The 23,124-nt window shown below is 38.5% G+C and overlaps 1 protein-coding gene across 2 annotated transcripts in view; it reads left to right on the forward strand.

The window, feature by feature from the left end:
* The window catches only part of cntn3a.1 (contactin 3a, tandem duplicate 1), a 77,231-nt gene extending 54,593 nt beyond the window's left edge, over window positions 1-22,638 (forward strand). For both annotated transcript variants that reach the window (XM_051424658.1, XM_051424659.1), the window contains exons 12-23: window positions 5,822-5,949; window positions 10,181-10,356; window positions 13,080-13,197; window positions 13,986-14,144; window positions 14,359-14,508; window positions 14,898-14,968; window positions 15,462-15,696; window positions 17,358-17,473; window positions 17,721-17,907; window positions 18,941-19,053; window positions 20,088-20,256; window positions 21,142-22,638. In XM_051424658.1, the coding sequence (XP_051280618.1) occupies window positions 5,822-5,949; window positions 10,181-10,356; window positions 13,080-13,197; window positions 13,986-14,144; window positions 14,359-14,508; window positions 14,898-14,968; window positions 15,462-15,696; window positions 17,358-17,473; window positions 17,721-17,907; window positions 18,941-19,053; window positions 20,088-20,256; window positions 21,142-21,233 (1,714 nt within the window). In that variant the 3' untranslated portion in view covers window positions 21,234-22,638. The remainder of the gene's footprint in view (window positions 1-5,821; window positions 5,950-10,180; window positions 10,357-13,079; window positions 13,198-13,985; window positions 14,145-14,358; window positions 14,509-14,897; window positions 14,969-15,461; window positions 15,697-17,357; window positions 17,474-17,720; window positions 17,908-18,940; window positions 19,054-20,087; window positions 20,257-21,141) is intronic.
* The last annotated feature ends 486 nt before the right edge of the window (window positions 22,639-23,124 follow it).

Below are 23,124 nucleotides of genomic sequence, written 5' to 3' on the forward strand. Positions count from 1 at the left end.
TTTGACATTATTGCAGCATTTCTTGCAAACCTACTCCTCTGCTCCTGGCTCGTTAGCATTTACTTTCCTCCGAATCCAAAATGGGGCCGCTACCAATGCTATTACAGCGGTGGCACAACACTAATCCATCCCACTGGCTCAACTAAAATACCCATAATTCCTTCTAATCTTCCAAGGATAATGTTTTCAAGGATGTGGAGCAGGGGAGAACAAATCAACTAAAAACAAGGCAGGATCTGATTAGTTAATGAAATCACGCAGTGGTGATACCTACATCAGCTCATATCCCTGGCAAGTATAACAAGATAGCCTCGTACACTTACGCAACGAACTATGAGGTTAACAATAAAGTGCCTATCCTAATTGAATTTCACTGCTGACCACTGCCAGCAATTGTAAAACTGATATAGGAAATAGCTCTTAGGAATATTACCTTTAGATTGAACCACTGTGTTCAAGATTATTACGCTAAGCGATATATATTGCTTCATAATGTAATGTGAATCAATTTAGAATCCTGCTACTAAAACAGCGAGAGCTTTCTGGATGTGTTGCCAATACAGAATGTACATTGCTAGTGAACGAAATAAACAGTACTTGAGAATACTGCAAGTTGCTAGTAATATACTAAGTTAATTATGCAATCCTTCTTTAGTGGTTAAAATAATGTTTTTCATTTACAGCCTCTTAGTTTTTTGTTACACCATGGAGAGGCGGAGAAGGCTTTTAGATTACACACAGTAGCTCACTTTAACACTGGCCAATAAGGTTGAGGTAAAGTGCCTGTTTACTATATCACACTGCTCAAGTTTATGTACCTCACAAATTTCCCCAATACCTTAATTGCACCAGGGGAACCTTTGAGAGAAAAGGGAACAAAGTGAAAGCATTACAGATAGCTAATGCTCCTTATATCTTTATCTTGCACTATTCCTTTGTAGCTTTGGTGAGGAGGAAGCCTGACATAGGCTACTACACAGCTTAATGGCAAGTCTTATCCCTGTGACATCTCATATCCATAACTCTTTGTTATAGACCATTACAAAGGAAGCCCTCAGTTCAGTTAGGAGAAAATACCTCCGGCTCCACGGGGGAATGGGCATTGCAGAAGAGGCTAATGTATTTTAATTCTTCTAGCTTTTAAGGCGATACGGGTAATTTTTGATCATTTTGGGAGGTCCAGGCTGCCTTCAAGGGATCTTTCAGAAAGGATTGTTCAAGTTCTTCTTTTAAATCAGTTATTTTTTAAACACCGGCTCAACCCCATTACACTGTTGTGCCATTTAGAAGATAAGATGGGAGCTTCTAGTGAGGATTTGCAGGGCGAGGCATTTATCAATGGGGCAATCCATTGCTAAGGGTACAAAAGTGGTCAGGAAATTGTTCTGGAAAAACCTGGACATTTAGAGACTAGTTTTTCAGTCATGGAAACACCTGGAAGTTGTATAAATGCCACAATATCCTGGAAATAATCTATGTTGTCCCGGATATTTTGAATTTTATTTTGGCCTCTCACTCAGTTATCAGTCATCAATCAGTTACGTAAACCTTGGTGTGTATTTAGTTTGAAACTCTATTGTTGGATCTATAAGCTGCGTGGTATCACACTTCAAAGCGGGTTTAACAGATGTGAAGCGTAATGGGGAAAAAAAGTTTTAAAGGCTCCCTTTGCATTGTGGCTCCCATATAAGTCTAGCTGTTTACACACCTAAAGCGGAACAGACTTGCAGCGATCTCTTTGGCATCAAGTCTATTTTTTCCGGAGCCAAAAAAGGAATTCTCAGATAAGCCCAGTAGATATATATCATATCTACATGCATACAGCCTATTAATGATCAAATTTGCATTTGTGGTCAGTTGATAAATACATACAAGGTGATGTTAATTGTACTTGGAACAAACTTAAACTTTCTACTTTTTTTAATAGGATAATAGGTGATAAGATACATTTTCTGTCAAATAAAATAAATGTTTTCAGGAGAGTATCCCGTAAACGCTGACCACCTACCTGTAATGAACCTGAGACACTTCCTTGTGAACCCTGTATCAATAAATAAGGAGGAATAAAACTGGAGTTTGTCTAGGCCTACCAATAAATTATGAATTATGATGATATACTGTGAATAAATGCTGTCCTGCATTTTCAAGAAAAACTCCTGGAAATCGCCTGGAAAGATCCTGGAAAGTGATTTCTGAAAAGAGTGGGAACCCTGAAACTGTTCTACAACCACATTTAAAAGGCAGTATCAAAGACTGGTGGAATTTGACCAAATTGGCATGACTTTCCGACAAATTTAACTGTATGGATTTTCTACTCGACTTTGTAAAAGGGGTGAAGCTGTAGCATTTTGTGCTTTGAATCCATCAAAAATGTCAATAACTCATTTCTCCCACAAGCATTGAGTGTTTACTAGTGTTGTAGTTAGACAAATGACTCTTGAAGACAGAAATACCAACATACAGCAATGATCATGAATATCCTCCTTTTGCCAGTTAGCCGTAGGATCAGAATGTAAATGTTAAACTGTTTCACATCATTTAAATATTAATCTGTACGCATCAGGCTTTCTATAACTTTGATAACACTAGGTCAAATTAATTATTAGTTCAACAAGCAGTCGCTGTCTTGTTAGCTTGAGGGAATTCGGTTTTAACAGTGTGATATTTTATTGATCCCTGTAGGGAATTTACCGTCATGCATGCACCCTCTGGGGGGATCAGAGCTGGTAGAGACTCTGTGTTGCTTCAGGACATCTCAGCAAGGCAGATTCTCTTTACCCCAGTGTGACAATTGAAGGATGGGCTCCTGTTATTAATTACATTCTCTAGTGATATGGGGGGCAAATATACATTGATAATCAGTAAGGGCGAATGACCCTTTATTGACTTTGTTGTTTTCTCCAGTGTGTTGTCACTGCTGCAAGTACTTACTTTAGTTCTGAAATTAAGTTACTATATATTTTCCATCGCTTTTAAAGTTTACAGGTTTTGAAATGTTCTACCTGAAAACATTCAGACATTCTGTTTATCCTTATCTGATACTCTAGCTGTTAATGAGTTTTTTTGCACATGTGTCATCACAGAGCGATAAAAATATATAAACGTGTGACACTTTGCAAGAAGTTCGGCTGACACCACAAGAAGTGACAGGAGATGGAAGGGGTGTCTGACTTCTCCACTGCACTCCCCAAAATAAAAAGTTTAACAAGCAAACCGATAACAAGACAACATCTTCTTTGATTACATTCTGTAAATCACAACCCACTCAGGTGAACAGAAAAAATAGAGCTATATTATACACAATTACAGCATATGATTTGCTTAGTAGGACTAACATATTTACTGTATTTATTTAAGACTGTTTACTTTGAAAAACATGTGGGGGATAAACACTGATTACTGTATCTTTCAAAGCATGCTAGAAGCACTGGGAAACTGTGAAACAGAAGGAGAACATAGGAAGTAAGCAAGAACTTCAGTCATGCTGTCTTTTAAGGGGTGTGATAGATTACCTCCAGTAATTACAGAGATCAAAGCAGAGAGAACAAGGAAAACGGTTTTCTAAACCAACTGGAATGCTTTGATAACAGGAAAGACAAAGGGATCCAACATGAACAGTAGGTATTAAAAATAAATAATTTAGTGATGCATTAAAACAAGCTAATATAAGGGATATCTGATAATGTTTTGATGAAATAAGGGTTGAAATGAATTGCATTATCTGCAAACTGAACACATGAATAAATCCTTTTCACTGTGTTCTGTGCAGCATGTGGCCAGTTTTTCACTAAAGCGATGGAATGCTTTTTTCGCATCACAGATAAATAGAATTAAAAAAACCTTTTATTTTGGTATTATGTGCCTCAATCACCTGTGACCTTGTCATTCATTTCGCTTCTATAAAGTGTTGGCTTGTCCCAGGCGTGTGTCGCTCTCACTAAAGTAGTTTACCGCATAAATCTTTCTCATCTTTTATTCTGTATCCTTGACTCTGCTCAAAATGCTCTAAAAACTGGGAAGATGAATGCCATTATGCATATTTCTGTGCAAGTTCTTTGTGCACATGTGTTCTGTACGTACTGAATTCAAGGCCTTGTTGACACTGGCATGCTTTTAAGGACTCACCCCCCTACAAATCTTTTCAGCCCTCCTGGAGGGGGGCATCAGCATTTTTAAAGTCCAGTTTTCAGCTTGGAAATTTGTCTCCTCTGCCAGCACTGCACATAACAGAAAAAGTTGTTCATGATTTTGTATTTATGGTTTATAGTTAAAAGCACAAAGGATAAGGCTGTGATTGTTTAAGTTGAATATGAGCATAATGGGTGAAATGATAAAAACTAAGCCCATGGATGAATTTAATTGTTGCTGTGAGATAAAACAGATGAAGTGAGATAACTCTCAAGCAGCTCCTTGTTGCTGACTTATTTTTCATACTCAAACACCTTGTTGACTGGTATAGCAACAGCAATATACTCACTGTCAGAGGAAATCTGTCAGGCTTGACTGATGACGGCCACAGATGAAATAAGAATCTTTGTTATTTGGACTCGTTGGTGCAATCTGTCATCGAGGTTCCAACTTCCTTTTATTACCACACACCACAGGTTGGATTGGTTTCTCTGCTGGTGAGGCTTTACTGACATATACAAGACTCCATTGGATTAAATCCAAGAACTTGGGTTGGAACTTAGTAGCAGTACACGTTGGTGTTTGTACTTTTATTGTTTACTTTGTTTATTAAAGACTAATTAAATATATTTTTCCAGATTAGAAATGAACAGCTGCAGAACTCTTGCATTTATTTGTCTGTCTCTATGTATGGACCTAACAATACTATGGACTAAATCAGTAATTCTCAAAACGTTCTCTAGTGCCCCCCCCCACACGCCTCACCACCTAATGTTTTATCATTAACAATGATAGAGCTACTTCTAAAAAAGGATTAAAGCTGAATTTTAATGAAATAAAGGTCAGCGTGATTGCATCAACAAATTCTTGTTTGTTTTTTCCCTACTTAAATTGTATTCATTCAACTAAGTTTCACTCAGTATTTTTCCCCTCTGCAGGGGCTCTGTGCCCCACCAGGGGGGCCTGAACCACCGGACTAAATGATTTCAGTGCTGCTTTAAAACTCAGGGTTTGGTTCACTTATTTTGGGCTGCAACTCTGTTAAATGTTGTTTGTTGTTTTTTTAGCATTATTCTGCATTTGCCTCTGTTCTTAATGTTGTATTTAGGGTGAGGTGCATTAACCATCATGTAGCACCTGATGCTGGATTAACTGTATTAAAATGAATATCTTAGATGCACGTAGTACAGCATATGTGACAAATACAGTCTGTATGGAAAATCATTTTCCTTTTAGTGTATTTATGTCTGCTGAAGCTATATTTCTAACATTTATGATACACTTACACAGTATGAGTAGATCAATAACATTCAATCATTTAAAATCCCCCTTGATATCCTCTCGAACTTAAAATGAGATTTTCCTCCCATAAAGTGATCTTGCTCTGCTCTTATCAACTCAGTGCTGAGAAATCAAACTGTAACTCTTCACACTGAGCTTCTCCTTATGTCACGCTAAAAGCACAGGGCGCCAATTAAAATTCGCTGAGATAAACTCCAGGCTGAATTTGAACTGCTTTAGGACACTGGACTTGCTCATTTAGAATAAATCTTTGTGCACTTTGAATGTATATATAAAATGACAGCCACACAAGCTTCCACGAGTAGAGCTGGATTTCATTTTAACTTCATTAACTCAGTACTGATGCAGTTGGCCTAATATGGTAATATGTATACTTTTTTTCTACCAACAGAGTTACTGTGTTGGATAATGGAAGCCTACGGATATCCAACGTTACTAAAATTGATGCTGGACTCTACACGTGTGTAGCCAGAAACCAGTTTGGAGTAGCGAGCAGTGCTGGCAGCCTTTTGGTTAAAGGTAAGTTCTTATTTTCTTGACTTAGCTTCAAACATCAGCCCTGGTTAGTTTACCGTAAGTGGAAGCTGGATATTGCTTGTTTACTGTTTATAACATCCCCATTAGCTGTTTCCTTGGCAACAACTGCCCTCACACGATGCATACAGTAAATAAATAGTTACAGTAAAACACTACAATTGTATCAACAACAAATATGTAATATTGAATTAAAACGTTTGCTGTTTGTTTGTTTTTTTACATGTTAGGAACGACATTGGTATATATTTGTTAAAGCAGTATATAACAGTATATAATCCATTTGAACATCAGACCACTGATACAATAACTGTTTTGTTATACAACCCTTTTAATAAGCTATAACATCATTTATGGTTGTCAGTATTTTGGAGGAGCACAAAACAAATGATCTGGCAGTCTGCACAAGAGCCGCGAGACACAACCGACCAGTGCTGCATCTAAAATTAACCAACACTGACCCTCACTGCACATTGGATGAACAAACAGCGAAGCAGACCCTCTTTTTACCTGACATATATACCGTCCAATTAGTTGATTGGCAGTGGCTGGAGGAAGCGAGACATGAGGCTCATTGCATTCATGCGCCTCAATGTTTAATTCATACTTTTTTTGCACGGTGGCTCATAGCCATGCTTGGTTTGTTTAAGATTTCAATCCATTTAAATCACACACTTCTGCAGAGCAATGAATTTTCTAGGTCTTTCTAAAGAGCAGAGTCAACAACAGTGCTCTATTAAAATGCCTTTTGGTGATTCCTCTTCACAAGTTTTTTGAATTGCAAATTGACTTGCACAGAAGGACGATTTTGCTTTCTTTTTTCCCCCACAGCCTCTTTACATGTAGGAATGGAGCTGTTACACAGTGTACTATATATATGCAAGTGTGTGTATTTATAATATTGGTAAGAGATGGAGTGTAAATTATACATTTATTCAAGTACTGTATCGTAAGTACAAATTCATGGAATTGCATAAGCACAGTACAAAAAGTAATCTAAAATATTATTGTGAGTTTAATCTTGCTACCATTATGTTACCAGCTACAGGTCAGTGTTATCAATCATTTATACGCTACTGACAGTGAATAATAATACTTTTATTGTTGATAGGGATACAACTAATGATAATTTCCATTATTGATTACTTGAAAGTATATTTTCACAATTAATCAATTAATTTTTTATTTTAAAAAAATATCACCACATTTTTTATTTTTTTTTTTAAAAAATTATTTTTTTTTAAAAAAAAAAAAAAAAAAAAAAAAAAAAAAAAAAAAAAAAAACACATTTTTAAAAAAAAAAAAAAAAAAAATTTTTTTTTTTTTTTTTTTTAAAAAAAAAAAAAAAAAAAAAAAAAATTAAAAAAAAAAAAAAAAAAAAAAAAAAAAATGTTCAGTTTTTAAGTAATGTAAGTAGTGAACCAGGAAGGTACTGGTCTTCAGGTTTCTGAACACAGTTTGTTTTTGATCCTCGTGTCTAGTTAATTGCAGTTAATTATTTATAATAATAATAATTTAACTTCCAAATGATTCCTTACATTCCAAGTTTAAGTCACCGACCACTTTATCCCAGACGTGTTATTTTGACTTAACCCAACCTCAGGTGTAGATGGTAAATGGTAAATGGACCTGTACTTATATATGTATAGCGCCTTCCTAGTCTTCCGACCACTCAAAGCGCTTCTACACTACATGGCACATTCGCCCTTTCACACACATTCACTCAGTGATGGTAAAGCCCATCCAACAGAAACTAACTCATTCATACACATTCACACACCAATGCACGGCATCGGGAGCAATTTGGGGTTCAGTATCTTGCTCAAGGATACTTCGACACCAGCACCAGGAGCCGGGGATCGAACCAACAACCTTCCGATCAGGGGACGACCCGCTCTGCCTCTGCCAATACTATCCAGCTGCAGCCCCGGAGCGGAAGCACCTGACGTGACACAAGCCTCTGACTTGACGGAAGTGCCCCTGGCATGACGGAAGTGACATAGCTTTTTTCTGGAAGTGGCCACTTTTTTCAAATTAAAATTGAAAACACTACTTCCCATTATGATGAATCGTATAGTAAAACGAGTAATCTGGAGTAATAAAGAGTAATTTCAACGTGGTCTTTAGGCTACCATTACTTCAAACATCTTAATCTTTCCTGTTTCCAGAAAATTTAAGTCTAATTTCTCATGAAAATCCAGTTTTATAGGGAAAAAAGTCACAAAAGGACCTCCGTGCCCATGTATATCATTTCTATAAAAAAAGGAAATGATAATATAAATAACGAAAGAACCAATTGTTTGGTCTATACTATAAAACCCTCGCTCACTCAGTCGGATGTGTCATTTCTCACAAAACTCCACATGCTGTGTAAGAACTGATCCCTCTGCAGAAGAAAAATAAAACTATTTGAGACCAGAACTGCTCATCTTTATTAAATATCTATCCTTAAAGGTACAGTAAGAACTTGCATTTAGCAACAACAACAGCAACAACACAAATCGCTTTAGAAATGTTTCTGATTTGAGGGCTTTTCTCATTTTTCTTTCAAAGTCCTGAAGCCTTTTGGTGCGCTCAGATTTTTCTGGAGGCAGATTTGAAAGAGGTCCAACTCACTGTCAAAAGGAAGAAAATAAGTCAATAAACAAATAGTATATTCAATTACTATACACTTCATTATATATGAAAACATCTAAATAAAAATATCAAAATATATAAAAATACATTAACAGATACTATTTCTATGGCAGTCTTATTATTTTGCGTTCAAAGAACTTCACCGAAGCATTTTTTATTAGATAGCACAATGGTTAAAGCGAAATCCGCCGAGACTGGCTTGTCTTGTCATCATTGTGGTGCTTGGGGTTTTCATTAGCGCTGGCAATTACAATAAGCCTTAAGCGGCCGACAAAAATATCTCAATGCAGGAAAAACCCTTACACATCTCAAAGGTTGCAAAAAGCCTTTATCAAATGTTATCAAACTAGCAGAATGCTAGTTAGCTCGTAGTTAGCTAGGCAACATTATCGAAGTAGCAAAGCTTACCTTGTTTTTAAATGTCTCCATTATTTGGCACGGAGTATTGGAGTGACAGCGAGTATCCTCAAATTCCTGCGTATCCTCCAAAAAACGTAATTTCTGGTATTCTACGTCACTTCCGTCAAGCCAGAGGATTGTGTCACGTCAGGGGCTTCTGCTCCCGGGCTGCAGCTGGATGCTACTCGCCTCTGCACCACAGCCGCCCTATTTAATTGTACTATTTAAGTTTCACTTCCTCATATATATTCAGTGACAACAACACTTCCCAGCAATTCCTATAGTAATTCAAATGGAAACATTCAAATCCAGCATATATCTATACATAAAAGAAAAACATCACGTATGGTTGTTTGAGATATGCTGTCGTTCCATAGGTTTACAGAATGAGCGCTGCCATGCACGCAGCACACTGTAGGGAATGAGGGAGCCAATTTGTGATTTTCCTTCCAGTCATAACAGGAAATGAGCGTGACAGCTTTGCAATCGGAAGCAGAAAGTTTTACCCCTCTCATTTTGCATCTGGTGCCAAACTTTACTAAGGCTCACCTGGAATGCACTGCCATGACCAGTCGGTTCTCCTTAGGGGGTGCAAGATAAACAAGCTGGCTTGTTTTGACAGAGCCGAATATAGACCTTTACTCCCCCTGACATGCTGCATTGGCTTGCCTGTCCATTAGATGCTTATGACATGCATGCATAATTCACAGTGGACTGGTGTATGGGCTTCTCAGCCTGTGCTATATTGTCTGCACCGCACTGCTGTTGAATGAGACACCCAGCCGAGACGGACCAAAGATTATGTTGATGCGCGCCACGCTGAGGATGAAATAGGATGGCTTTTTGTCTCGGCACAAACAGAGCCAAATTACAGGCTTGGATCTGACCTGCCGTAATGGTTGAGTTTTTCTTTTGGTTTGTTTATTTTACCTCATCTTTGTCGTTGTTTAGTGATATCTAAGACCATACTCTGATTAATGAAACTCAAAGAAAGAGATGTATATCGCTGGCAGTGTATGTGTGTAACCTCACTGGCAGACTGAAAAGTAATTTATCTTGTTTGAGAAGTGTATTTCTATTTATACAGAAGACAGACTGTACAGTGTGGACAGTCTGGAAAACAGATATCTGCTCTGAAAGAGGAACGCCACTCTGTTAATAAAGTGGTCTTTGTTTACAGAGCCAACTGTGATCACCAGTCCAGCGGGTCATCTGGACGTGACCGTGGGTGAGAGTATTGTGCTGCCCTGCCAGGTATCTCATGACCCCACGCTTGACCTGAAGTTCACCTGGTTCTTCAACGAGCAGCTCATCCACTTTGGAAGCCACTGGGCGTATTTTGAAAAAGTTGGTGGGGTAAGTGCAATAATGTCTTTAGATCTTCTGTGTCTCTTTGTCTTCAGGGCAAGACATGAAGGAATTATTATGCTGTGGCCCACGAACAGCCCCTGCAGATCATTACCAGCTTGAGCTGTTTAAATAACCGTTGGACTCTTCATTATGGCAGAACTACAGAATATATTTGAAACACCAGATTCTTGTGTTGGCCAAGTAACATTTTCTGAGATGGAAGAACAAGTACGTCTGTATCTTTCCACTTGAACATGGTGACTCGGTACTTTTGACTTTACGACTTAAAAAAGCTTCTAGCATCTGAAGACAAAGCTAAAAGCAAAAGAATTTTTGAATAGTTATAGTCTTTGTAATACTCCAAACCTCTTTCTCTACCTTCTCACTTTTTTATCATAGATGTAATTTTACACAGTAGTTTACAGTGACTCGTAAGGAAAGTAGCCTGTTGAATTTCATTACAATGATCATCAACACACTTATGTCCTCGTCTTTTCAGGTATTGAATGTTTGATCACGATTAATCATACATGTGATTGTTTTTTTTTCTTAACAAGATGCTTCTGTCTTTGCCTGTTCTGCTTGTTAATAACACCTCCTCCATTGACAAAAGCAGCAACCAAGGAATTCATTATGCAGTGCTCATTCATGCGTTACATTTGATCATCTAACACCAAATATTTTTCTCTTTTAATTAGGAAAAGTAATTATGAGGTCTTGGCTTCTTTATCTCCTCGTATTGTTTTAAGCATTTGGCATGATCATTCCAATAACAAGAGCTTTATAATTGCGTGTAGCCCTGTGGTTCATTTAAACACTTGACTCCTCCGCACAGAACCCCTGCCCGCATGTTGTGGTGCAGAAACTATTGGCATATTGATGGTGAATGGTTATATTACTTCAATTTTCCTGATCTATATGGAAAGACACAGTTAGCTGATTTTTTCCCCCTTGGAGCAGACTATGACATGCTTTTCATTACTGATAGAGTCTGAACTCCAGGAGAATAAAGCTTGTAACATTAAATAGCAGTAAGTCATTGGCTTATACGTAAGGTGAAGACATCATTAGTGAATCTACTATAAGATCTACTGCCCTCCTAAATGTGTGAATCCCAGTGTTTGATTTTGGTTTTTACAGCCTCAGTAATATTTTCTAAATTCTTAGATATCTGTTACAAAAAGAAATTAAATATGTCTTCTTGATCCAACACACAGGTACGCTGAAAAACATCAGTTGTAAGTAAGTGAGGGTGGTAATACCTTAGGATTTTAATATCATACCTTGAGTAAATATCATGCGACAAGCTCCTTTAGCACTGTATTACAGCTCAGAAATTGAAAAAAAGAGAAATATATATATATATAATAAATATTTTATGGCCTAATGTTATTTTAAAATCTACTACTGAAATGATGACACAGGGTAGTAATGGTTAAAACCCCTGCAGCAGCATCATTTTAGTTTGCTTGTAAAGAACACACTGTATCCTACAATCGTTACAAAAAACATATGCCTCCAGCAATATTTACACCAACCTCACTGTTAACTACAACCCTCTTTCTTGTTGGGTTTATAACATTTTGCAGCTCCATATAGAGACGTGCTATGTCTTCATTTTGTAGGGCTAACTGTTACTGCCAGAGCTGTAGTTACACTTCTGTAACGGCTGTGATCGATAAAATGATGGGATGCATGGTGTCAATCCGAATTTTTTTTTATCTGAAATTAAAAGACATTTCAAACATACAAAATGAAATATACTTTTCAACGGAAATAAGATTTCACTTATATTACTTACAGTAAGATAAAAGGGAGCTGAAACGACTGAAGGATGCATTAGCAGTGTGAAACACAGTCATCATTTTTAGTATTGGGTTGAAAATGTTAAAAAAAACAGAATATTACTGTAATTCTTTGTAATAATTGTTTTGTATTTTGCTCAGTTTTTTGCATGTAACCCAGTTTCCCATAAATCATGTCAGCCATTACAAAAAGCAACTGCCTCATGGATACAGATGTGATGTGCAGTGGACAGAGATTGTCATTTACTTTTTATTTTATGTCTAACATAACATGACATGTATGATTACTGTATTTTGTAGGACTTCTTTCAGTCTCACTTGATTTAATAAGCAAGCTTGGAGGCTCTTTTTTTCTTGCTGTATATAAAATTTGAGAGATCTGTGAAACATCCCCAGTTATATTATTTTAATGATGGCAGGGAGTTTCAAAGAGTGAATGACTTGCAGCAACTGAATTTTTATCTCTATAAAATGTCCCTGATTATACATCAAAGTAATTATCGAGTCTCATCCTGTTTCACAGTCCCTTACTTTCATAGATAAGACATCAACTTAACATTAGCTCTAACTTTAAAGTTCAAAGCTAATAATGCATTTGCCATTGAATGGTCGTCTGTAGAGTAAATGGAATCAGAGTGAATAAAAGGGATAGATCTGAAAGAAGCTTTTTAATTCCTCACAAAGAACCATCTTCACTCAATGATCACAAAAACTTTCACTCAGTCATTTAGTGTGTCCCTGGACTTTTGCCGTACCTTTCTCTTCCATAATGTAATAAACTTAATGCCAAAATAAACCACTTTGGCATTGCACTTGTTTTTGCAGTACTTTTAGTTCATTCTGCAGCTTCAAAATTCAGCCATTTTTACAGTTTTTTTCACTTTCTTTGTTGTGTGTTTTTTTCCCAAACTTGAACACTGACAGCGCTCGGCTGGTGATATCATGATCCGGAACATTCAACTGAGGCATGCTGGGAAATATACGTGTGCTGTACAGACCAAGGTGGACAGTGTGTCTATTGCCACTGATGTGGTAGTCAGAGGTAAGGATGTTTTTTTACTCCACATAAAAAAAATCCAAGCTTTAAGTCAGATTTTGGAGCTATACTGAACCCTGTCAAAAATGTAGCTTCACAGCAGGGCTACGGCAGCTACGGATATACTGGAGAAAGGCTCAATTATCTTCTATATTTCATCTTTTGTTATAACACTCACTTCTTAATTTCTACTACAAACCCTCTGCTATTCATGAATGTTACTTTCTTTCACAGGGAATGGAAGAATGTAAACACAAGTACTTTGCATAGTAATATTCTTGTATTCAACAGCGAAACAGGCAAACCTTCCTATTACCACTCCGTATGACAAAGTGAATGACAGAATGTGAACAAAGTTACTGTGGGTTATATAATTAAAGCACAATATATATTACAAAATATATACATGTATTTTCTTCTTTCCTATCCTGTTAATCATCTCATGATTTACTTTGAAAACCTTTGGAGCAATTCTGAGCCACATGTTGGGAGCCACAGCTGTAGGGCATGTGATGATCTTTTATTTCCTAAATTATAGTACAATAAACTTCACTTCAGACAGAAAAACATGAAATGAGATACAAAATCTACTTAATTTGTTCCATTTCTTTGTGTTCTTTTCTGCCACCACTGTAACAAACGCGTTTGAAGTGGTTGCAGTTCAGTATTAAACTCACAGCTGTCCTAACACTAAGCACCCACTCTGTATTTCCATTCTTCTGCCTCTTGTCTTCATTAATCTCTAGAGTATGTATCATCCTGTGTAAGTGAACTATGACTAAACATCCTTTCAGGTCCCCCCGGCCCCCCTGTGGACTGTCAGGTGACTGAGATGACTGAGACCACTGTCTCTCTGTCCTGGGGACCCGGGATGGACAACCACAGCCCCATTTTGAGCTACACCATCCAGGCCAGAACGCCCTTCTCTCTTGGGTGGCAAGCTGTTACCACTGGTAGGTTGGTTTCATCTGACAGTCTGTGTGTAAGTTGTGTGAACGTGAAATTTATTGAGAAAGTAAAGTAAAGAGTGCGTGGGACGTGCGACTGGTATCCTTTTCAAACACCACACATGGAATGACAGTAAATAACACATCACCAGCATGGCTAACTTTCAGTGGCAGATCTCGCAGGGCTTTGATGAAAGGTTATTTCTGTGATGTCTCTCAGTTCCTGAGCTGCTCGGGGGGAAGCAGCTGTCAGCAACTGTCATTGAGTTGAGTCCCTGGGTGGAGTACGAGTTCAGAGTGCTGGCATCCAACAGCATTGGAACAGGGGAACCCAGCAAACCCTCCAAAAAGGCCCGCACCAAAGAAATGCGTATGTATCAGAAGCTTTGCTGCCAGCAGTGACACAAATTGTTTGCAAATTATGCACACTATATGTGGAGCAATCCTACTTCAGGAAGGCAATTAGATCCCTTCAAAGAACTTTGAACTTTGTACTAGTGTATTTCTCCGCTTTTATTTAAGTTTATAACAAACGTATTGATCCCGGCAGCTTCAATCAGACAGTTTCACCGGTCCGATAACATTATAGGCGTGAAATGTGAAATCGGTGAAGTACTCTTTAAAATATTAATTTAGGAAAGGCTGAATTCTTGAAAATGTTAATATACCAACATCTCTTTCAATGTAATGGTGAGCAACACAGTACTCCATATTTTCATTTGGAATTGCAGATAGTTAAGACTACGGTTTATCTGTCAGTTCCCAGGGTGACTCCGGCCAGAGTAAACGGCGGCGGTGGATTACGTTCAGAGCTGGTCATCACTTGGGAGGTGAACTTTCTCACTCTAAATTTTGTATGTTTGTGTGAGTGGATGTTAATGAATTTGTATTCATGTGCTACATTCTAATACATAACTGAAATGGATTTTAATTTTAAAAACACAATACAACACAATCATTTTGACATACTGTATATGCAATTTTGTTATGAAATATTGACCTGGACACTTAATGTTGGTATAACCTTGCATTGTCTGGGATTTCTGGCTTCACCATGGTCGTTAATTGCTTTTAATGTAAAATTAGAACATAAAGTATAAAGAATAACTCCACAGCTCTGTTTGGATGCTTCTCTCTTTTTCTGCATAGTATAAAAGCACTCAGCCAGATAGAGTTCATGCAAGGCTCGCAAGTACAGTACCACCCTCAGCACTATTCCTCTAAGTGCCCTAATCCGTGCATAGCTGCATTTCTTTTAGGTATTAATATCTTTAAGATCGTCATCTTGAGTCATCCCTCTGAGTCATTTCTTTACCTACTCAGCCTGTTCCTGAGGAGCTGCAGAGCGGTCCGGGCTTTGGCTATGTGGTGGCTTTCCGCCCACTTGGGTCACAAGGCTGGATGCAGGCTGCTGTCACCTCCCCAGATTCCTCTAGATATGTCTTCAGGAATGACAGCCTCCCTCCCTTCACCCCTTACCAAGTTAAGGTCGGGGTTTACAACAACAAGGGAGAAGGACCGTTTAGTCAAGTGACCACCATCTACTCAGCGGAGGAAGGTGAGTACCATCAAAACTATACAGTAATTGTATATTAATACATATACAAATACAAATAGTCTGCTTGGAATAATAATGTGTGTTCTGCAAACAATGTATAATTTTCAATTGTTCAAAAGGCTTCTACTCCTTCTACCTCATCAAAAATAACATAATGTATAAATATGCCCTTTTTTATTTGTAAAGTTTTCCTGTTGGACACAGGAGGCCTTCTACTTCACAATAAAGTCCATTCTCAGTGTTCGTGCGCTGGAGGTTTCAAGATTCTGCCTCACACTTGTATAAGTTGCAGACTGGACCAGGGTTGACTTCCAAACTGTTTGTGATGTCACAAATCATGCCCTTAAAATCAGCACACAAAAGACTTCCCACTTTCAGCAGATGAATGTGAAAACATCCTTCTAATGTCAAGGTCTGCACAAACATCAGTCTGCACAGTGAAGCTCAAACATTCAGCTGTAGGAACAAGAAGAAAACTCTTACACAGCTACACACTGATCAGTTTTTAGATATTTTTTAATTTGAATTCCAGTTAGTAGTTGTCATTTTAAACACCCACTGCAGCAAAGCCATGAACGAACAGTAAGTGGACCAACAACTCTGTTGCTCTAGCAAAGTGAAGACTGGAAAATGTTCTGTGTAGCATGGATTTAATCTAAAATTCCTGTTTGGAAACACCTTGAAAGGCTGTGAAAACATGATTGCTCAATCAGTTTCTGACTAGGATCGCTGTAGAAAGAGGTGATGTTACATATTTTCACACAATATTCAACATTATTTGAATGGAGATTTTGTTGTTAGGTTGTTTGCTGCTGTTGAGACAGCTCTCAATTTAATCTGATCTAACTTCACCTACAGTCTGATGAAGCATATCAATAATAATAATAATGATAAAAAATGATAAACAAAACTTAAATTGTTGCTCATTTAGTATTTGAATATTTAATGTCACAGAGAAATCAGTAAATTTCTGGAACCGTATTGTTTTGTTGAGTGGATGGACTGATTGCTTATAGCCACTTGCAGACAGTGGTGGCCTGAGCAGGTTTTGGTTTGGCGCTTACACAGAATAACATCTGTTTATCAGGAAAAGCAGGCCACAAACACTGGAAGGTAATTACTTTTTTATTCCCAAGGTTTATTAATTGTAAAAAAAAGCCTGGTTATTCTCCAAACACACTCATCTTATTCTTTAATGTCTTGTAAACATGAACATGTAAAGGGAAAAAAAATGTTCTGGCTAATTCATTAAATAAGTTTTTGGACAGTGACATCATTAAAAGAGTGTGAAAAAGAGGCAACTTTTTGCTGTGCTTCATACTTTCACAACATATTCACAAGATACTTGTGAAGATGATACATGTGTTAAGATTAGCACCTTTCCACTATTATTACAGTTTTATGCAGTTTTATTGAATGTATTTCTAACCTGCTACAGACACCACCACTGGGGATTGTGTAAAACCACCAAGTAAAGTTATCATGGCATACTTTTGAGTGATATAAATTCTAGTGAATAACATATTTTTCCAGGTGTTTCTGTGGGAGCACTCACTCAGCTCAGGATGGAGCTGCAGTATAGTCAATAAGTCACACTGTAGACGTGGGAGTAGTGAATCCGTGTCCACCTCCTTATCCTGACTATCCTGTGTGCCTTTCAGAGCCCAGCAGAGCTCCAGGCAGGCTGAGGGCGAAGAGTGTATCAGCGTCCGAAGTAGAGGTCACCTGGAAGCCACTGCCCTGGAGCAACAACCGTAGACGCATCCTGGGCTATGAGGTCAAACTAACACATTGCCCACACAATAAGAATTGTGCAAAGGACGGTGCCAACAGCTAGTGAACAATGCGATGACCTTTCTGTATTATTGTCTATATAATTATTCATTCATGAACTAAAGTATATGTGCATGATGACGCCCTCAAGCATGCATGTCCGCAATATTTACAGATGGAAAAATTAAAGTAGTATCAAATCAAATGCAAGCTGAAGAAGTATAATCTGTGTATTTGTTGTGTGTTTTTAGCTGCAGTACTGGGGTGAGAAGCATAAACAGGACACAGCCAGTGTGATCAGGACAGTGGGGAATAAGACTTCAGTCCTCATCAGGGATCTGGAGGGCAGCAGTACCTATTACATGTCCCTGCGGGCCTATAACAGCGCTGGAGTGGGTCCACAGAGCAGCATAGTGAATGTCACAACCAAGAAACCACGTAAGGGCTCCCAACATGGGGACTGCTTGTGTCTTTTTGTGCATCCTTTTCCTTTTTTTAATTTTTAATTTTTTTCTTCTGGCAAAAGGTGCATGATGCCTTTAGTATATATTTTTTTTAACCCAAAATGTCTCACCAAGTAGAGTGAAAATATAAAAAGTATAAAGAATATTTGCTACTTAAGAGCATCTTAAAGGTAACTGCAATGTCCATGCTTCCACTCCTGGCTACATCACTGCAGTCCTCTCCTTCTTCCTACATTTCCTGTCACACTCTGCACTGACTGTCCAAATAAAAGCAAGCATGCCAAAAAAATATCTTTAAAAAAATACTGCTATTTCTACATTCATATGTTAAAGGCATTTCCTCAATCCTAAAAAATGTTTTACAACCTTTTTGTTGTGTTTTGTTTCTGGGCGTTTTACCACTTTGAACAGCGTGAAACAAAGGGACATCATATAACCCCTCTTTCATGTGATAGACATGGCATATCTTTGATGTAAATTCTAGCTTAATTCACGGTCACACCGGGCGATTTGACATGCAGGCTTACCTGAAAAATGATCAGACGTCTCCTGCTGAGAGATTCCCCATAGCTGTTAGTTAATTCCTCTTCATATTGTTTCACCTTTTTCTCTGTCTGTGTCACCTACATGACAATAAACGTATACATGTGCGTCCTTGGGCGCGTGCTTGCAGAGCAAGATATTCAAACAAAACGGAGGCCAACTCATCACACAGTGTTCCACTGTGACAGATGTGTAGCATCTCACGTTCATACAAGCTAAGATAAATTAATATCACAGGTATAAAACATCTGTTACACACTCTCCCTAACCTTCCCCCTCAAGAACCGCCAGACATAAGACTGTTCTCACTCCCACACACACACACTCCTCGAGTCACTGCTAACTCCTAACAGTGGGATGACAAACTGATAATGAGAAATCTCCTTCATGCTGGGTTGGTTCTGGACTTGACTGTTTATTGACAGGGTCGCTTGTTGTTTTTCTCCCTCCTCTTCCTCCTCCAGCGCCCAGTCAAGCCCCGGTCAAAATCATGTGGAACACTTCCAACTCCAAGGTTATCCTGAGATGGGACCAAGTACACGCCCTGGAGAATGAGTCAGAAGTCACAGGATATAAGGTAAAAAAAATAGAGAGTTTTACACTTCTCCATCTCAGAGTGTTTAAACTGGACTGACTGCAGCTTTGACGAGTGAATGGTTTTATAGATTGTAACTTAACAGAAAATGACAGCCTGTCACTTGGTCCATTTACTCTGTATGAGTGCACTGTTTTCTTTTCTTTTCTTTTTGACTGCGCTCATATTTATGAATGCACTGATTTTCTTGATAAGTAAGGAAGCATCTAAACTGCATTTAATTAAAAAGTACAGCAAGCCATGTCCTTTTTTTCATACTTATTTTTAAAGTTTTAAACTTAAATATTTATTTCATACTGAAGTTGTGGTGACTTGATATGTAGCTGCATATTAATTAAGATTTGAAGTCTTCCATAAATTACCTATTTTCCTTCAAATAACAATCCCTTGATAACCCTAACGCCCACAGAGGAGTCAGGCTGAATAATAAAATGGGCACATTCATCCACAGCTACAGAGTTGAGCTGCAGCTGAAAGACGGTCCAACACAGTCATTGGCACACATCTACAGTTGCATAAGGTGAACTGGTTTTCAAGATCTGGAGACAGCCGAGTAGCTTACAAAGCCCACAGGTTAAACAGTTGTTGGGTCCATCCCCAGCCCTGGTCTCAGCTCCCATGAGTGGCGAGTGCCGTCCTAGTTCAGTTTTTTGTTTTGGTTGTTTGCTGGTAAATACAAAAAAATAATAACAATAATAAAGGTATGGCTGGTTTTCCACAGAAGAGTGCACAAGCTGGACAAAGGTGGGAAGCTGTGGTATCTGAGTCGCACTTCCTTCTTGGCTGGTCCGACCTGCAGTCTTATTCAACTGTCACGCCTCCCACATCTGAACCTCATCCTAATAACATCAGTGACACAATTTCATCACCACAAAGCTTAACCACACCTCCTCCCAATGAAAACCAGTCCACAAAGTATAGGGAAAGGAAAGGGGGGAAAAGAAACTATACTGCCTCCCATCACTATTAACACCATGCCTCACACTGTTAGCATCTTTCCCCTCTCATTCCTGCAGGTGATGTACAGCCAGGACAAACACAGCCGTCCCAGTGTGGTAGAGACTAACACCACCTCCTTGGAGTTGTCACTGCCAGTCAACCAGGACTACGTCATCCAGATTAAACCCTTCAGTGAGGGAGGAGAAGGCAGCAGCAGCCGCCAGATTACCATCCCCAAGATAGCAGGTGGGACAGGAGCTGAGACATGAAACATAAAAATTATATCAGTGTCCATTTGTTAGACATCTCTGCAAGACACATGAATTCAGTGTAGAATTCAGAGCTGAGTCTCTAACTGCAAACACATACTGTATGCACTAGTGTTTTGAGCATATGTGGAATAGAACTTTTCCTCAGCTTCTCTCGACTACCTCTCCCTCCATTGAAGACGATTTCTGAGAACTCCCAGATAAAGACTGTAACGTTGTTTCTGACTTCAGACTAAAGTCTGAATGTCTAGTGTAAAAGTATATTTTAGTACTGTAAACATGTCCTGTAGGTGCACTGCATTTTGGTCTTTTGAGGCTGCTTCCTGTAGATAAAATGCTATCTCTCTAGCTTCTGTGAGATTTTTTTTTCCCATCAGAAAAGTGTCAGAATGGTCTTCAAATAAGCCTTTTGTGTTTGAAGCTAAGTATGGACGTTGTGTTTACTGTTGTTTAGCTGTGAAATACAGTCTCTTATCCACAGACTGATAAATATATATCATCAAACAACTTAACAGGCTCAGACATGCAAAGAATATTGCCAGGAGGCAGCTGTTTAGGAGTGGATATTTCTTTTTAATCAAACTGTGTCTGTTGCTGTTCCCACCCCACAGCTCTAGCTCTTTGAAAGTCAGCTTGCCCCATAGTTGAGCGCAGCGCACTAGTGCCATCTATCGATACAGTTGTCTACTCACACCACACCGTAGTTCTTCGTACTGGATGCATTTTACAATTTACTCACTGTATTTTTTTTTCTTCCTGTGATAATTGACGTGAGACCTTCTGAAACATTTGTAGACCACACCAGAGATTAAGAACACAAGAACAAACACATGTTGGATTTTGATTTGTTTATGTATTTCAGGCTCCATAGCCGTGGGTGCAGCCCCGGAGTTGTCTGCATTTCCCATGGTCAACCTCGCAGCGTTAATCCTCACAGCCAGGACTGTACTATGACAAACATCTGCAGGAACCAGGAACAACAGCTGCTTATTAAGAGGAGAAACAGCAGGTCAAAGACAACCATAGGCTGACAGCCGCATTTCCACCTGCTCCCTTCCCTACCCTACTGTGTCTTTCCTCTTCTTTCTACAAAGATCTCTTTGTAAGGAGGATTCTTTTCCTCCACCTTTCTAAAGGCGTTACTGAAAGGAACTGCTGCTTTCAGAAGTTGCTTTTATGAAACTGAAAGGACACGACTCGACTGCAGTCTCTTTGAAGATGTTTCTTTCTTTGCTCCCTTCTGACCAATGGATATTCTCATATGGTTTTAACCTTGGAGGCCCAGTGGTGTGTGATGCACAATAGGATGTGAATATGTTTTTTTGTTCTGTGGGACTGTGCAGGTTCTGTTCAACGGATATGTATTTACCTCTGAACTTTTCATGTCTTCGATGATGGGATTTTATCTTACCTGGGGATGGAGGAGACCAAAAGCACTTAACGTTGCTCATTTTTATGTGAGTGAAGTTATATTTAAGCTTGGTTAAAGACAATAAATTGGCAAAGTCATTTCCCTCCTCTCTTTGGACTGTCTTTGGGAAACTTCCTGCACTGTCTGAGAAGGAAAACCAACTGTTACAAATCCCTGCCCAAAACAGGGAGCAAAGCCTCATTGCTTTATGAAACACCAGAATTTGGGACCTTTGTAACTTTGCCTGGATTTTATTCATGCTTTTACGTTAAACTTCATAGTTGCCATGAAACTGACTGTAACCAAAGGTATTGAGCCAACAAGGTTCAGTTCCACCTGTTGTATCATTGTGAGAAAATGCAGCGTGTACACCCCAATATGGCTTCCATTGTAAACAGCAGGCTTGTGTTGATTAATTGATGTCTTACCTTCCTCTCTCATCCATGATAAGTGTGTAACAAAGGCACGCTGAGCAGTGTGAGCCGCATTGTTGTACACTGTATGTATGAAATCCTCAGGTCCCAAATGAGCCTTAAGTCTTATGATTATTATCCATGTTGTTATTATTCAAGAGACGTTTTATTTATTTTCCTCCTGTGTTTATCCGCATCGTTTTTGGGCTCACTCATGCTATAATTTATGAATAACTGACCTTACTGTACACTATGTTGAGAATTTTCACTTTTGTTACTTTTTAGATCATATTTTTGGGCGTTTTGGGCTCAGAAACAACATGCCTTTTCTCCTATGTCTTTCATGATGAGCATTGTAATACAGTACAAGTGGCAGTGATTACTGACTTTTCTAACATAGCTTAATACAAGGTAGGGATGGTATTTTACTGTCAGCTGCTGTTTGGCATGAGATTGGCCAATGTACGTACCTACGTTGCTTAGAATGTCTGAATGGATCAACCTGCTTTTAATAAACATAATGCCATTTTCCTCATTTCTTTTTTGATGTCAAAAGAGGCCAAGAAGTTGTGCGTCATGGGCTATTTGAAGTAAATCTCTTATGGTGTTACTTAGCAGATGGAGTTTGCTATGGAAAAAGCCAGTAAGTGGACGTCATGGTAAGATATTTTTTTACTTTTTCCAAGGTCAAGGATAAACCTTTAAAGTTTTAAAGTTTGCACTTTTGGTCCATTACATTAATTTTATTGAATTAATTATGATAATAGGTCTACACAGTGCAATCTCAACAAGCAAATAATATATCTTTAAGCGTGTCTTTGTGGAAGATATTGTTAAGACATTTATTGTTCGGGGGGGAAAGAGTATATAAACTTGTGAAAAGTTAAACAGAATATATCCTGCAGCTGTGTTTCAGCCCATTTCTCTTCACAAGACCTAATTTTTTAAGTTTTGGAGTTTGGCATCGAGTGCATGTCATGCTGCAGTATTCCATTCAATTAAAGATCAGGGCTCCACATGG

This window comes from Dicentrarchus labrax, unplaced genomic scaffold (assembly GCF_905237075.1).
Source record: "Dicentrarchus labrax unplaced genomic scaffold, dlabrax2021, whole genome shotgun sequence".
Classification (NCBI taxonomy): domain Eukaryota; kingdom Metazoa; phylum Chordata; class Actinopteri; family Moronidae; genus Dicentrarchus; species Dicentrarchus labrax.